At 38.3% G+C, this 18,141-nt stretch overlaps 1 protein-coding gene across 11 annotated transcripts in view; it reads left to right on the top strand.

The window, feature by feature from the left end:
* diaph2 (diaphanous-related formin 2) overlaps nucleotides 1-18,141 on the top strand; it is a 319,038-nt gene that overhangs the window by 187,197 nt on the left and 113,700 nt on the right. For all 11 annotated transcript variants that reach the window (XM_084690922.1, XM_084690925.1, XM_084690924.1 and 8 more), the window contains 3 exons: nucleotides 3,021-3,122; nucleotides 6,327-6,566; nucleotides 16,055-16,184. In XM_084690922.1, the coding sequence (XP_084547048.1) occupies nucleotides 3,021-3,122; nucleotides 6,327-6,566; nucleotides 16,055-16,184 (472 nt within the window). The remainder of the gene's footprint in view (nucleotides 1-3,020; nucleotides 3,123-6,326; nucleotides 6,567-16,054; nucleotides 16,185-18,141) is intronic.

Here is an 18,141-nt window from a genome sequence, read left to right as displayed (position 1 = left end):
AGCTCTACTCTCTGAAATGTTCCAAGGTAGTATCTTTTTTTGTTTGAATGGACATCACACTTGCATTACGTTAGAGGGCTCAACTTGACAAAAACAATAACTTTGATAATCAATTTACTTTGATCACCTTTCTAGTTTACTTTGTTTTTTTTATGGCTGTGCAAAAACTCATGCCAAAAGTACACTTGGAGTATGAAGTCTGATAAAACTACTTCAGAATGTATTTTCTTGATGGAACTGACATGATTTAGTCAAAACGTAGGGTCTAGGCCTCTTCAGAACTCCTCATGATTGACTGTTCAGTGGTATTGACTCAAAATGTGGCATATTCAGTCATTTACCATGAGGCAGTCTGGAGCCTGCTGAGATGCCCTGACAGGAAGACGACAGGCCAACGTTTCACTTAATCTCTGAGCACAGGGAACAAGCCACATGCTCTGACACCTCCCGAAATGGAAGAAAAATCAATTAAAAAAAGACAATCGCATCTGTCAAACACTTTTATTACAGACATGGCTGTTCACAGATCGGAATAGTTAGAAAAACACCTTTTTACTGTGGTCTTCCACATGGGTGGTAGAGTGAATTTCTTCATTTGTTTTACATGAAGCAAGATTCAACTTGGTTTTATCTATCTTTTTAAATTGTATTTATTAATTGTATTGTTTATAACACTATTGCATTGCTTGTGGAGTTGTATGATTGTAATTTGTATTGTTATTGTTATTATTGTTATTAATGATTGTGCTGTTTCTGTGAACATAATTTGAGATTTGTTGACTGGTTCCATTTTCTCCCACCTCATTGTTGGAAATAAGCTCTGCTGAAGGAGAGTGTAGATTCTCTCAAAACTGATAGAGATGTTTCTGGGTCACAAAACTACACACAATGGTGGGTTCTCCCAGTTTGAAGAATAATGTCTAACATTGCATTTTCATTGTCTGGGGATTGTAATTGTGTGCCCTTTTGATCAACATTTTTACATGTTGTCAACAACAATAGCATTACATGCCGAACTAGGGTACTGTACGTAAGCCCAGTGCAAGCTTTGCCTCAAATATATTTTACATAGTATTTTATAGGTGTTGCTCAGTAAATTAATCAAAATAAACCATCACCGTCTGTCCGTTACTTTGCATAGCTATTTTCTATGTGCTGTATTCTAAATAAATGTGTAATGATTGTAGAAACCTTCCGGTGATCTGTCCCAGACTGTCATGTGTGTCAGGAGGCCTGCAGCGTCAAGTCTGTCCCACCCTCATCTACCCAGACTCCCACAATGCCACACATATGGCACTGCCTCTGTGTCAATTATGCTCTATGGGGCTTCTGATAATTAACTAGAAGACAGACAAATGAAATAAAAATCATAGGAGAATACCAGCTCAACTTTTTACCTTAGTCTTCATCTCTCTATCCAACATTGAGTTTTAGAGATTCTGAAAAAGGCTCTAAAGAGGACTACAACAAACCCTTATTTGGTTGTCTCTTCCCAGCAATCAGTAGCACAAGAAGAAACAAGCCCAATAATCGGATTCCCCAAGCATCAACACTGAAGATTTCAGAGGCTGAATGCTTTACTGCTGTGTTGTAGCCTTTCTCATTCTAAATCAATGATACATTGTTGAGGAAGGCTTTGTTCTTCAGCGCAACTGCTACTATAGTGTTCACGAGACTGGAAGAGAGGATGTTTTGCTGCCATTGTTGGCTTCTCAAATGTTCCCGCCTGGGGATAAAGTGTGGTTGGAAAATGTGGTTTGGTGTTATTTTTTTATTTATTTTTTTATTGTTGGGGGGTTGGGGGTCGGCACATGTTCATAACCAAGGATTTAAACTACTGGAATATGTCATCAGTAAGATTTCTTATCTCACTAAACTCATATGCAAATAGTATCTCTTCTGAACCAGAAATGAATAATTTCGGAGATCATTGAGATTCAGAGATCATGTTAAGTGTGTCTATACTGCTTCTATCTAGTTTGAATAACTCTTTCTCTGGCATATACCAACTCAGTGTAGACAAGGAGAGAAGCAATGTTTTATTGCAACTGTCACAAACCTTTAGGGACCAGTTTTCATCCAGTACATTATGCCTTTCAAACTTGGTTGGCTTTTAGACTGTGAATCCCCGTGAGGGACGGATAGGCTGTTCTTAGTGGCCTGAAGGCTCGGGCCCATGGCAGTGATGGCTTCTCCTGTCCATGCCGTTGTCCATGTCTTTGTCCATAGCTGATCAGGTGATCCAGTGCCACCTTGATCATGCTGTCTAAATCATGGGATCTAATGAGATTAGACATTTAAATAAATGCAATATTTGCCACATTTGTTTATATATTGTTGTCTGACTAATCTTTAAATTGTTCTGAGAGGGTAATTGCATATGAAAGCTTCTCTGAAAGTAGAAAAACAATCATGGAATTATGGCACTCATGAATTTAAAGTGTATCAACTAAAATCCAACACTGAAACCAAAGCCCATTTAACAGTTATTGCCTTTATTACATGTGTTGAACTATCTCACTAGCTTAATGAAGCTAATTAGCAGCAACACCTCCAGAAGTTTGCTAAAACATTCTTCTTGACCTCCTCGTAGGCAAACAAGTTAACGAGACATCCAACAGAGAGTAGCTATTACACAACCTTCTTTCTGTCTCGTTGTCCTGCCTCTCATCTGGCCTGCTGGCTCGACCCACTCCCTCTGAGACCTGCTCTAATGTACATATGAACATACTCAAGGATATATTAAATGTTTGTCTGAACATTGGAACATCTCAAAGGTGCATCCAATCATATATCAGTATTACAAATGAGAAGAAACATCTAATCACCGCCATGGTACTTATATATGTGTCTCTTGGGCTTAGTCTACCTTGTGATAAGTATAATATGTTGTGTCAAAGTAAGTTTAAGGATGTTGAAATTACTGTCCTTGTAGGCTTAGTAAGTATGGCAGTATGAATATAATCCTTTATGCATCAGTTAAGTTAGGCTGACTCTCTCTTTCTCTCTCTGTTTTACAGAACCTGATAAAGAATCTTCCAGAGCAGAAAGAGCTGAGTGCGCTGGCAGAACTCAAGAGCGAGTATGAGGAGCTGTGTGAGTCAGAACAGTTTGGCATAGTGGTGAGTAGACAACCCAGTACACCCTCAGTATACCATTTAGCTTACCGCTCAAGACCTGTCTGTCTGTCTGTCTCTATGTCGCTGACTCTCCTGTGTGTACCTACCCATCTGTCATTCTGTACTTTCTCTCTACGCCTTCACTTCATTGTTACTCATGACCATTTCAGAAAATTGGTAGCTACCCAGCTCTTCATTATTGAGTTGGTAGAGGCCATGGTGGGGAGGGGAATGGAACCATTGAGAATACGGAATAAAAGGGAGGTGGAGATGCATAAAGACAGCCTTTAGGGTGTCTGCTGTTTCAGGCCTATTATGTTTCAGGCACCTCTCTTTCACCAACCGTTTCTGGTGGAGAGGATTCCTCACTGAATTGCTCCTCCCAAGGTTTCTTCAATTCTTTCTCCTTTAATTAGTTTTTTCTGGGAGTTTTTCCGTGAGCGTTGAGGTTGGTTGAGGGGGAGTTCTATGGGCGTATGTGAAGCCCTCTGTGTCATTACTTTTAAAAATGGCTATACACATATTTTACATTTGATTTGATTTAATAGCTAGAGACACTGTACTATGTAAAAAGACCAATAATATAAAAGGCATTTTTTATGGCAAGTCAAACCTTGTAGCCCATTAGTGACTCTCAGATGCAGTGATTCATCTATTATTATTATTATTTTCAATAAATGATAGAGGTGAGATTTAATTTCATCATACATCATATTTATTATTTTTACACTGTGTACGTGTCTTTAGGTAATTCCCCCAAATTTCATATTTTACTACAAACTGCTAACACTGCCCAGTGATGAGATACTAGCTTAAGGCTATGTGGAGATATCTATAATATAGATGCTACACTTTTCTCTACTCTATAAGCTATTTAATAGAGTTGCCTTAAGCTCTTTTTCTAGGTTTCACTCGTTCCTTGAGCTATATCGTATTTTACATTTTCCTCACTGCTACTATAATGTTAAACCATAAAGTGCCCTTACCCGTACTTTATTGGTTTGTCAAACATTGACATTATCATGGTATATAGAATGTGAAGTTGACACATGTTTAGACAATTGGAGTGAAATTAATATTATTATTGTATTTTTTTTTTTTTTTTTTTGGGGGGGGACTTAATGAAGCAAGGTGCAACAGTTCCCTGTCTGATCTGACTAGAGTAATATAACACCCTGATGGTGAGGTTCTGCTCATCAACACCACCACAACACACTGCTCCTGGGGGAAATAAGTCACTTTCACAACTGTCACCAACTCGCCCTCTTTTACTGTGATTTCCTCTTATAATATACAGGTAAATCAAATCAGGGAATGAGGGGGAGGAGAGAGGGGTTGGGGACACAATAACTTTGGCTTGATAGACAACTTGCTCATAAACATGAATACATTTGAAATGTAATGAAACATCATGGCTGGTATGGAGGCTGCCTCCAAGATGATGTGGCAATCTGTAGAATATGTCTGCTGTTGGCTCAGCCGCTACATATCTTAGCTGCAAGTCAACTTCCTTTGTTTGTTTGTTTTTTTTATTCCTTCTCTCCATCTTCTTTTTTATTTTTTCCCAGACACTATTACTGGTAATTCTCCCCCAGGCCTTCGGGCATGGAATAAACATATTGATTAGAGCTGTATTATTTACAGACAAATCTGTTTCATGGACGATTATTTCTCTTTCCAAATGAAAGTTCATGTGGGAGATGGAGGGGAACTGTCTGGCCTTCTTTAAAGTAGATACTGCTCTGTGCCAAGTTATTTTATTGATAGTGTAACTGTGGGAATGTCAAGAAATTCTGGTACAATGGTGCTAGTGAGTTAAAAGCATCACACATTTAAAGGTCACATGAAATTCTGTTTTTTTTATTCTTTTATATAGGCCTTAGTGGTTCCCTAATACTGTATCTGAAGTATCGTTCCCGAAATTCAGCCTTGGTGCATAGTTACAGCCACTACGAGCAGTCCCTCAATGAGCTTTCCTCAAAACGTTTCTGTGTCTGTAGCTTTAAATGCTAATGAGGAGGAGAGGGACGACAACATGCACTAATGTTTACAACGGATGTATTGCAATGGCTCGTAGCCCCCGTTGCTGTAAGATGCCTCGAATTTAGCCATTCTCATCTGATCCCCCTGGTTTGCAGAGGTGCACACTCAGTCATTTCAATGAGGAGAAAGGCGGATATTGCGAGCCATAACACCAACAGCAGAAGGTTATCCAAATAACAAAGAAGTGTACAACACTCACGTTTCAGCGTTTGTATTCACACACACACACACACACTTAATGCCATTTATCTTTACATTAGCAACAGTAACTCGGCTGTTAGCTGCAGAGATAATGTTACAGCCACATGCTAAGGGTAGCAAGCTAGGTAACCATATACAGTAAAGCAACAAAATGATATAGTGTTAGTGAACTGACTTGTCCAAGGTTTGTAGCTTGACCAAGGAGATTTAGTAATGATGCAGAATTAAATTTCAGCAAGGCCAGCTTTGTGTTGGCTCAAGTTGGAAAACAGTAGTGGCTGAAATGTTTGGCGCAGACATACACAACTTTGGGAAGTTGGGAACTTTGGGAAGTTGTGTCGGCGCATTTCCAGCAAAAATACAATTAAGATACTGGTTGTGCAGAGGCTCGGATGAAGGAACAAAAAAAAAGATGTGTGTTTGCATTTGGACCTCCAAGCACTGAGCAACTGTTATGCTTCGTTTGTTTACTCGCCATGATGTCTCTCCAGGAAAAACAGATATCACACTCGCCCTTGCATGGTGGTAGCTCAGTTTCTCATGGGCGGGCCAGATGATCTGGGCGGGCAAAGCAGAGAGAGGGAGGTAACCTTCCCCCCATCTACGTCACTAGGGGGAGATTTTCAAACAGAGCAATTGAGCCTTCATTTTGTCAAAGGCGGAGAAGAACACCCAGGGCTTGGTTTTCACTTATCGAAAATTCTAGCCACTGGGGGACCAAAGGCAGGCCCAAGCCTGCCTTTGGTCCCCCAGTGGCTAGAATTTTCGATAACTCATATAACTCATATTCGAGAACTCATATTAATGTTAAATAACCTCCTAAAATTTAGTTTTCATGTCATGTGACCTTTAACCATTCCAATTCTACACAATTTAAAGTTTTAAATAATGACATTTTTTTGGAATAGCCACATATTTCTGCAAGTTTATCAATTCTCATCTGAGCACTGGTTATTTCTACAGATGAGCTCAGTGAAGCTGCTACGACCTCGCCTTAATGGTATCCTGTTCAAGCTAACCTTTGAGGAACAGGTGAACAACATTCGGCCGGACATCATGAATGTGACGTTTGCCTGTGAGGAGGTGAAGAAGAGTGACTGTTTTAGCAAACTTCTGGAGATGGTGCTGCTGATGGGCAACTACATGAACGCTGGCTCCAGGAATGCTCAGACCTTCGGCTTCAACATCAGTTTCCTCTGCAAGGTATATAGTCTCTTATATCTCGTATTATAATCTCATTTGTTTTGTTTTCTCTCTATCACAGTCTACAACATTTTCTGGACAACTAAAATAAGCTTCAGGCTTTTTGTCAGACATACATTATGGCAACTTGTTTCACTGTGCACAAATTAGTTGGTAGTCTTATGAACTTACTGAGCTATGGCAGCTGTCTTATAACAATGAAATTTTTTTTATATGCCATCGGTTTGATCTGCAACTGAAGCCAAGATTTAAGATTTGCAACTTCCTGACTTGCTTATGCTACTTTTTTAGTTTAATGACATCACAGTATATTAATGGTGCAAATCAAATGTGGGACATGTAATGCATACAACTATACTTACTTGATATTGCATTGTTATTGTTAGCATTGGGGCATATTTAAACATGAACCTGACTCTAAAACTTCAACACTCAAATTCACACTTCTGATCATCCCCTTAGCCAAGTATACAGTGCACCATTGCAGTAGCAGACTTCCCCTGATTAATTCCTTACTTGCTCATTAAATTGGACTTTGATCAAGGAGAAGATGCTTAAATATTCTAACGTGAATCTTGTGCACTTTGAAAATGATTTGTAAACATTGGAGCCCTCTAACTATATCTATATATCTATATATCTATATATTTATATATCTATATATATATATATATATATATCTATATATATATATATATATATATATATATACATCCATCCATCCATCCATCTTTTTATCTGAAATGTCATTCTGAAATCGGTATCCCTGTGAGCAGGCAGTATCAGGGTGAAGTGATCATGAAGAGTCCAACTAAACCCCAGGATGTTGATTGGCCTATTATTGATGGACAGGGAGAAAAAAGACATGCTTTCTCACTCAAGTCAATCAAGTAAATGGCTCCTTGAGTACTGGTTCTGGACTACCTAATGGGAACACCAGTGAGGGGAGGCTGGGAGAGACCCAGACTGACCCCTCCACTGCTGGTCTCTGACAGACCCAGCCCAGGAATCAGCCTGTGTCATTTTGGATGTGGGCGCTAGTTTTACAGGGATAAAGTCTGGTTATGAGTCACTAAAGGTGAGGGTGAAGAAGAGGTTAAGACCGAGTGTGATTGTGCACTCAGCCCACGTCATGGGTCATCTTGTTTTTTGGGCCGTGAAAAGTTGTAAGATGAATTGGGAGGATCTCTCTCATATGTCAGATGCTACTACAGTATATACTGTAAGTTGTGAACAATAGTAATACATTGCACTTCACTTGTTCTGAAAGGCTTTTCTTAGGCAATGTTAACAATGTCCACTATTATCCTAACTACCATTTATGATAATAAGATGAAAGCTAATGTGATTGACAGAATAGGACTTGACATGAGCATGTTCCTTATGTCTTCATAGAAGTCATATATTTGAAAAAGTGCTTCATGTTTCTTTGATTGAGGAATGATCCAAGAAGTATTTCATCTGAGCCCAGAGTGAAGGATTGTTTTTTTGTGTTTTTTTTATATTTTTCTTCCTATGAAAATCCTGTCGCTCTCTACCCCGGTCATTGCCTGTTTGGGACACAAAGGGCATCCATGCTTTTGAACTTCAGTTAACTTTAATCTTACTGAGGGAGAAGAGAGAAAATAAAATAATACAACTATAGCCTCAGTGCTTTGGGTGCTTGGCATCTTGTCATGGACCTCTCAAAAAAGTAAGTTCTGTGAAATAGGTCTGACATCTTTCAGGAAAAGGTAGACTCTGTGGAATGCACACAAAGATTACAGCAACTTCAAATAGAACAAACACAACCGCATGGGGAAAAGTCGACTGCTCGTTTGGAACAGAATGCTTTCAAAGACATGAGCAAGAAACAGGCTTTAAATTAGGCATGAACTTCATTCAAACCAGTATCTTCTCCCTCTCCAGAGTGCATACAGTATGTTCAGTAAACCACTCATATTGGGTCTATTGACCGGCAATGGGAAGATATTGTATGTGAGTCCTCAGACCTTAAAGCCAGCTCTAATATTTCAGCCAACTCTCATATTGCACTGAAAACTATTGAAGTCATTTAACATGTCATTATGAAAATGAAAATCATCAAGGACACCAAATTAAATTGCATCAAATGTTTTTGTATTGCCCTTGGGATCTTCATGTAGGAATATTGCATTCGGCATTCATCTTTTTTCTATTATTCTATCTCTCTTACTCTATCTTTAAAAGAAGCTGTGGCCACAGCCTGCAGTACTGCCCGCGGTTCAATCACGTTCACTTGTCACTTTCCCAAAACAAACTGGGTTTAGGAACCTCACTGGTCTGAGATTACCATGCCGTCTGTTGCTAGTGTCCAGGCTCACTGCCACTGGCACCCAAGACACTTAGCTGTGCCAGCCGCCTCTCAGACCACCGCCACGATTCCCCGGGCACGCCCACTAGAGTGTGACCTCCTTTGTCCCGTTCCAGAGTTAGCGATACAGCACAACGCCAGAGTCAAGATCCGTGCAGAATCATTGTCTGAGGGAGTCGGAACTCCTCTGGTGAGAGTTAAATTGAGCAATCAGGACTGACAATCCTTCTGTTAATGTGAGGGTTTGTGTATTCCCATCGCCACTTTATGTCTTTTATTAGTTAATTACATTATTTATTTATTTTGTGCCGGCATCTCAATGGAAGGCCATTATCATGCAGTCTACATCTTGTCTCCTATCTTGGGTTGTTTCAGTAAATGTGTGAGGATGGGTACTTTTAAGTTTACTGACTAGTCAGGGATTCGGTTTAATGGCACCATCAGCAAATATATGTTATCTCAAATTACATAAAATATCCTTTGCAGAACTTTGGTATGGCTGGTCACAATGAAGCAGCATATTTTGCTAATGTGTTTTGAAAAATAGATATCAATGGTTTGGGAAAAGAATGAGTTGAACTCCTGATCATTATCAGGATAATATGGCGATGACATTCTAAAACTTGATTGCATGCTAACATCAATCTGTGATGTTGCATGGTATCTGGGAATTCTGATTTCCTCAATGAAAAATGTTGTTGTTGTTTTTTCTTTTGAGTTTCTAACATTAATTGACATGATATAGACCTCCACTGTAGACCCTGGAGAGACAGAACTAAACTTTTGAGGATGGAATGAAGATGCATCTTCAGAGTTAACTTAAGTATCACCATGTTATTGGAACATGAAGCTTAATGCTCTCCTGTGGATGAAAGTGAACTCAATTATGCAATCAAGATCCAGCTAAGCATGGTTACTGTGTTCTGGGAGTGAGTGAGTGTATGGTGAATGAGTGAGAGTATGCGCAGTGGAACTCTGAAGTTGACAGTCCTATTTTGTCAATAATCTTCCTCTCACTGTGCTAATCAGCTGTGATTTTGTCAGATACACTTAATGACTGGCTAATCACCAGTAAACCGCAGGGTTTTACCTCGTAAAGAGTGTGAGCCCACTGTACTCAATACATGCTCATGGCAGCCTCTCATCTCCTCCCCTGTGTGACCCTGTCAAGGCCTGGGTTAAAGATCCAGGGCACCTCTTTAAATCATTAACGGAAATCATGAAAAATGTTCAGTGCAGTGGCTATCCACAACAGAGTGCTGGATGTGAATGAACACAGTCCCAGTATCTAAGGGCTTGCTTCTTTTCTAACTCTCTTCCATCCTACAGTATCTCATCAGTATTAGTCATACTGTATATTATACTATAATGATGTGTAGATGTACAATTATTCACCCCTGTTATGAAAGAAAGCAGAAACAAATTGATTAAATTGTATACAGCAGTGTCTGTACAATCTGTCAACACCCATTTTCTTTTAGCTCAAAGATGCACTTTTGCATGTTGCATTTATATGTAGCATTTTCAGTATTTTGCCCAATCAAATCGCTAGAACCAGGCAGTTGAAATATTGTCATAAATCGACGGATCCCTAAATCCTAGAGATAGTAAGTAACTGTTGCTTGTTTTGTTAACTTTCCTTTTTTACTTTTTTATTGGATAAAATAAGCAACAGAAATATGCCTTTGCATGTGGTAATAACAGTCCGGGGTATAACAATAAACAAATTAAAATGTGAAATGCATGAAATTAAATTGTGATTACCCAATTTGAGCAGATGATTGATCCTCATCTAATGAAAAGTTTTTTTGGGGGGTGTGTATGTGCAAAATTACTTTGTGTATATTTGTGTTTGTGTGTTCATATGTGTCTGTTGTACAGACACTGTTGTACAGTGACAGTGTTTGTGTGTGTGTGTGTGTTCATGCAAGAGTGTACACAACGGCATGTCTCACTCCAGGGTGTGTATGGTGGGATATTGGCGTATAAGCGCACAGAGGTGGGTTGTGATAATTAGCTCTCTCAGCATGCAACTCCAGCAGCATGGCAATCACAGTAGGGAATGAATATGGAATAAGTTTCCTATGCACTGAAGTGGAGACTCCACAAACAAACACACACGCACACTTCTGGCTGAAAGTATTTACTGTATTTCTCCCACACATGCAAGTACTTAACTCCAAATATCTCTTCCTTCTCTTTGGTGATTACTTTTCTCAAGTGGGACCACAGCACATGTATGCACAATATGCATATGTATGACATGAGGACAGATCACCTCAGTGTTGTTTATCCAGTCCATGGCTCTGTCTCATTGCCCTATGCTTTATGTTGGTAAGACAGATTGACAGTGTCAACGATTACCGAGTCATTGGTATTTGTTTGAGGTGACATGACATGAAGTTCTTGTAAGAACGCAAGATCAAGTTTGAGGTGGGGACTGACGAGATTGAGGAGAATGCTATTGAAAACATTGGCATACAGATGGTTTGTATAATTCCCGTAGAAGGAATAGTTGCCATACAGACATTCATAATGTAATCATAGTAATTTAATTTCCTATGTCCATGTAGAATTATCCCAGCTGCAATATGTGGACTGCATGCTAAATCAAAATTGGCTCAACCTTTCATCACTCTCCCAGTTTCCAACACTTACTCATTTTATATTCAGTCATGCGACCATTAGTCTATCTAGATTAGCACCCGGAGAGCCAGACCATAATAACTGCCACTTAAATATTTCAGTATCAGTGGAGTACTGTCATCTTATTGTGGTTTCTAAGGTGTTATATAAAATTATTAATTATTACAGTATTTATGCTTTGAACATGATCTTACTATACAAAATAATACATAATTATTAGACTTGCATATCATGTGCTATTAATTGCATTCCAGCGTGCTTTGAACATTTTGAGTGGTTGGAAAATATGAAATACAATCAACAGAGCTTGCATTAACAGTGAATAAATGAGATTGATGTCTATGGAGTTAGATTAGTTTCATAATTCACAAACGTAACACAATTCACAATGTATTTCATGATAAACAAATGCATCTCATGATTAACAAATACATGTAACTTGATTCACAAATGTATTTCATGATTCACAAATAAATGTAACACAATTCACAAATGTATTTTCTGATTCACAAATGTATTTTCTGATTCTCAAATGTAACTCGATTCACAAATAAATGACCCCATTACATTTGTTTGCAAACTGACGAACACAAGTTACAAATCGAAGAACACGAGTTACAAATCCCTGCATTTGTGTATGGACTTTTGGAACTTTCCTGACGTGCTTAGATTCACAAATGCATTTTTTCTAAAAGATATTATCTGCAGCCTCTCAGATTGTCTCTTCAAATTTTAGCCAATCACATTAACGTGTCTTTGGACTTCAGCAGTCTTCCATAATAAAGGACATTGTCTCCTTCAGATCACGAGCAATGTTGTCTGGTCAGATCACGAGCAATGTTGTGTGGTAACATACAGGTGAAATATTGCTTGTTAATCTTATTAAACATATTATCATATGTGATTGAATATTTTTTGAGAATGGTAAGATCCATGTTTAGTCATTTTAAGTGTTTCCTAGGCGAACCTTTAGCAAGCTAGCTGTGATTGGCTAAAATTGGAAGAGACATCTGATAGGCTGCAGAGGATATATTTTAGAAAAATTGCATCTGTGAATCTAGGCACGTCAGAAAAGTTCCAAAAATCCACACACAGATGCAGGGATTTGTAACTGTGTTTGTCTGATTTGTAACTTGTGTTTGTCAGGTTGCAAACAAATGTAATGGGGTCATTTATTTGTGAATCACATTACATGTGTGAATCATGAAATACATGTGTGAATTCCGTTACATTTATTTGTGAATCTTGAAATACATTTGTGAATCGTGTTATGTTTGGTTGTGAATTATGAAACTAATCTAACTCCACTATTGTCAGACAACAATTTAATTTGTGTAAGGTCAAATGTATATGTGTACCTATCATATGTACTCCTTTGTAATAATTAGCAAAGTACATATTGTACACTGCTAATGTGCGGATGTATCTTACAGTAAATGTTTTAAAGAGAAATAATGAACATATCTAAACATTCCAAATTGACTTGACATATGTGTATGGTACTATAAATGTTACTTTTCAAGTGCATAACTTCTGAAAAGACTGTTGCTTCGTGATATCTTTGGAAAATGGGAGGGGGCAGGGTTGCACTAAACCTCCAGAGGTTGTCAGCATAGACCTGCCAGATTTATGGAAATAGAAAGACCTTTAAAGTGTGTTATCTTCATGGCTGTAACAGCAACAGTGCATAGTATGTTTGTGCTGCTGCAACAGTGCATTGTGTGTGTCGGTGTGGTGTGTCTCTGAATATGTGTTAGGTGCGTATCTGTGTGTGTGCTAACTCTGCTAAGACTGTGATTGGTAAACGCCCTGTGGCAGAGCGGGCTGCAGACCTGTTTTATTCTGGAATAAAGAGAATCCATTAGGATTCGGCTCCTGTGCTCCTCAGTGCAAGCGACTGGCCTTGTTTTGATATCTGCACTGGAGCGTTCATGATGGCTTCCATATTAACTGTTCTGCAGACTTTCTGCATAGATAGATAAAGGAAGTTTCAGCAGTGGATATCAAGATGAAGATAATTTGCAGAGGAGCTGAGTCTAAATCCTCCATATTGACTCAGGGAAGAAGAGATTTGGACGGTGAGAAAAGCATGATTAACAGAAAGAAAACAGGAAGATCCATTTGATCAGTAGAGCATGTTAAATTCCTGCACTGAGACACACACTCACACACACACACACACACACACACACATTCAGGCTGTGTGAATTCAATGAATACCATAGACCTTGCCTTGCCATTTTGTCCAAGAACACAGCTATTGATTTTGGAGAGCAAAAAGCTCAGATGATCGCATCACCGAGAAGGACAATCACCCAACATTTAGGATTTGATTATTGTTCTTTAGACTGGCAAGATTCTGTGAGCCATTAGTAGGGCCTCATCATGTTTGAGACTGTAGCTGACATGTTGCTTTATTCTGTTTGTCTCAGTGAGATATTGGAAGCCATTTATATAATGGATGCTCGAACACAGTGCAATTGCAAATGAAAACACTCCATGGTGTATTCCAATAATAATTCACAGATTATTTGTCAGACTGTTTGCAAGAATTCCTACAATCATCTGAGGTTTTCCATTTATTTATCAGAGTGTTCCGTGTAATCGTCACACTCTGATAAATAGATGAATATGTCTCTAGGGCAGTGGCTGAATTATGCTTTCTTAATGGATTAATCAATTCCCCAATCATCTACAGTTTGGGCTGTGCAGCAATTAACTGCTGCATGAAACAATCACTGTATAATCCTTTGTAAAGATCCATCACTTGAAAAGGATACAAAGGCCCCTCCAGGCTAAAGACTTTATTGATCACCCAGATCCCTTTGAATAGGTAATTATCAGACAGTATGTGCGCAGATTAATATGTGGCCTTTGTTTGCATAGTGAGATGATAAATTATGATTCTCCCTTGCATACAGTTGTAGCCTACTGTATGTAATATGTGCTCATTAATATAGGATGACACCAAAAGCACAAGGAACATATGTCTATCAACATAAGACTGGAGGAAATAGACTGGCATGTAGATAGCAAGTGTCTCCCTCTCCGATCAGTTGTTTAACCGGCACATATTTGGTGAATTTAGATTTGAGCCCAGGTGCTCAGTATCAGTATAATGATGGTTAACGAATAGCAGTACAGTGGTTTGTTAAATTTCATTCATTTCAGCAGGATATACTGTATAGTTGATACAGTAATATTAATGTTGGTTATTATCAGGTAACTTGATATGTCTTAGTGAAAAAATAATATTATCCCATTCCCAGGCTTTAGCATGATAAAGTATGTTTTTGGGAATTTGGCAAGAACATTGATCTATCTTACCCTAATGATGTGTTAATGGATGCTGTCATGATGTTAAACATTTCTACCAACTGTATACAGGCTTGACTGTTTTCTGATAGATTAAATTAGTGTTTCATCAGTTACCAGTGACAAAAAAAAAAAAAAATGCTTAAAATACCATGTTATCCACTAGAATGAATATTTTCAAGCGTGCTCATGTGATATCTTGTTTTCATAGTAAACGCCAAGGTGTGTCCTCCTACTTCAAAACTGTCTCAATCAGAATACACTGGTTCTGGGAATGTCTGCCAGAAGTGTCAAGTCAGGCATGGCTGTTTGTGAGAGGAGGTTAATATCACATCTGCTGTTGCTGCACTGGCGGACAGATTTGTTGTGCCTTGCTGAGCTGAGCTTGGGGATATGGGAGCCATATATGCTATACCCCCCCTTCTCCCCTCCCTTAAACCACCCATCCTGAAGTCAAGTCTTGACAACAAACAATCTGTTTGAGCCAGTCGGGGTAAAGGGGGGTCAGTCAGCCACTAGGCCCTGCGTAATGCAGCCCTCCAGCCCCTGTAGGCTGCCTCCCCTCTTGTCTCCCATGTGGAGAGATCTATGATCATATATATAAATATAAATATATATATATATATATATATATATATATATATATATATATATATATATATATATATATAGTTAGGACTCTTTTTTCTGATATGTTATTACCCTATTATATGTAATGTAATATGTAATAAAATAGAAAGACAGACGTCAGAATATATTTGTTTTTTAAACTATCATATTCAGTTTGAAGCAGTTTTTATTTGTTGAATTGCATTTACACATTTATGTCATGCTGAGAGAGAGAGAGAGAGAGAGAGAGAGAGAGAGAGAGAGAGAGAGAGAGTGAGAGAGAGAGAGAGAGAGAGTGAGAGAGAGAGCGAGAGAGAGAGCGAGAGAGAGAGACAGAGAGAGATAGAACAAGATAGAACAAGATAGAACAAGATAGAACAAGATAGAAATGGGTGAAGCGAACAGAAAGGAGACAGGATAAACCCGAGTGCTGACAATATTGATCCTGATTATACAAGTCTCTGTTGACTTGCACCTTATTCTATGTCACTCACAGTACATTGTTTTTTTTTCTTCTAAATAATATAAAAACATGATTATTGCTGTAGTTTGCCTTGACTTACCCCCATTTACCCTTTTATTTCAGCTTCGAGACACTAAATCCACTGACCAAAACACAACTCTTCTTCATTTCTTGGCTGAGAAATGTGAGGAGAAATACCCTGAGATCCTGATGTTTCCAGAGGAGCTGGAACATGTTGAGAGTGCTAGTAAAGGTAACCTTGTTCAGCCCATTTCCTAACTGTGTATCTGACTTTCTAAATGGTTTAATAACATATGGTTTAACTATGTCAAATTTGTATATGACTATTAGACTGACAGGGTCAAACTTTTGAGGAAACGTTTTTTGCCTGAGAAAAAAATATCAGGCACTTTGTAAGCAGGAAAGTATTGTTTCAGAAAAAACAGCATTTCAACCCAGCAAAACCACCCTTTTTAAACTGAGAACTTTGGAAGCACTGGATGGATATTTTATAATATACTTTGGCAAAAACCTTTCCAAGTGTGATTTAGGCCAAGCAGTGTTTAATAGACTGACCCTGGGGATTAAACCCAACAAGGTTAAGATACTTTAATTCAAGCTTTTGCATTGGATGGAATAATCATAATATCAATACACTGGAATGTATTATCATGATACATTTACATGGTGTATATTCCATTATGGAATAGACCTGTGCTGGAAAGTACACTGTACCTGTTGCAGTTTTGGTGATAAATGCAAAGACTTTAACAAAACACAATCGACTCATATGCAGTCCAAGATGTACACAAGCCAAGTATAGCATTTCAAATAGGCTGACGAGCATAGAGAGACACTGGTTTGAATTGTTGTACAGATTGTAATTAGTGATGAACGTGCAACATGAAGGGATTACTGTGTGGGGTGAAACCACATCACAGAAGACATGCCAGCTTTTGACAATTGCACATTTCCCTTTTCAACAATAGACTTGTTTAGGTGACACATATGAAGCCAATCATTTGAATTTAAAGGACATCATCAGATAATTTCATGCTGTCACTCCTTTTTCATTTATTTCATAGACTTGTTTATCTATTCACCTGTCATTCTGCTTGTCAATACACCTAATTCCACTCTGATTCCATTCTCCAATATTCGGTGGAATCCCCAGAGGCATATTTACTTTGTTAGTTACTTAATTGGTTATTTAATCTAATTTAAGTCATTATGTGCTCAAGTGAGGCAGTACACCATTGTTGAAGTGGACCTGTGGAGTCTTTAAATGGATGAGTTTACACTCGGTCTGCCAGTGATGAAAACGCTGTCCTTTCACCAGCAAACATAATTTGTGGTTGTTAGTCAATTGATTAAGATTGATATGTAGTTTGTAATACATATATCCAGGATATCTCTATCACTTTTAATAGGTTTGTAAAGCAGAGAGAGCTGTGAAAAGCATGGCAAGCCTTCATATTTATGTAGTATATACATATTTGTAGGTCATTAAATGTTTGTTTGGCTTGGTCATACATCATGGTTCTCCTTGTAATGTTGTACCAACAGGCATTACACAATTGAGTCTTTTTTTAACTTTTTTTTTTTGTCACAGGATTGCTCTTTGTTCATAATATATTCTTCCTTTCCTATCTTTGTGGAATGAGAGACTCTTGTCTCCACTAGTCATGTTTTATTCTGTTGTTTTCACTACTTTTAAGGTCTGTTAGGGGCTGGAGGTAGACACAGAGCTAAGATCTCAGCTGTCTAGTCACACAAAACCTATTTAATCACATACACTTTGAGCTGGAACACAAAGGACTGTGCCGTGATGGCTGGCCTGTGCTGCATCCATGTATGCTCAAAGCTTTTACTCTCATGTACAGAGCAGAGCCCTTCTGAATAATTTAGATTTGTCTCCAGATCTTTTACAACTTCTGGTCTTCTGTCAGGTAAATTGGTAAAGGAACATGAAAACACGTTGCTTTGCGTACTCTATACACAGATCATCCTAACCTGGAGCAATATTTACTTGTCATGCCATATCATTTGTCTCATAGAGGATCTGGTTTTATTTTTATTTATCTCTACTTTTGACTCTTCCCCTACTTTGCCCTGTGCCCATGAGCTTGCTGAAAACCAAAGCTGTTTTATTTTATTTGTTTTACTTTATATAGTTGAAAAACACTTCCTTTTACTTCATCCTTCCATCA

Source organism: Hypomesus nipponensis, chromosome 1 (assembly GCF_054491055.1).
Source record: "Hypomesus nipponensis isolate SF chromosome 1, ASM5449105v1, whole genome shotgun sequence".
Taxonomy (NCBI): domain Eukaryota; kingdom Metazoa; phylum Chordata; class Actinopteri; order Osmeriformes; family Osmeridae; genus Hypomesus; species Hypomesus nipponensis.
The sequence above is the reverse complement of the archived record's forward strand: the minus strand, read 5'-3'. Positions and strand labels throughout refer to the sequence as shown.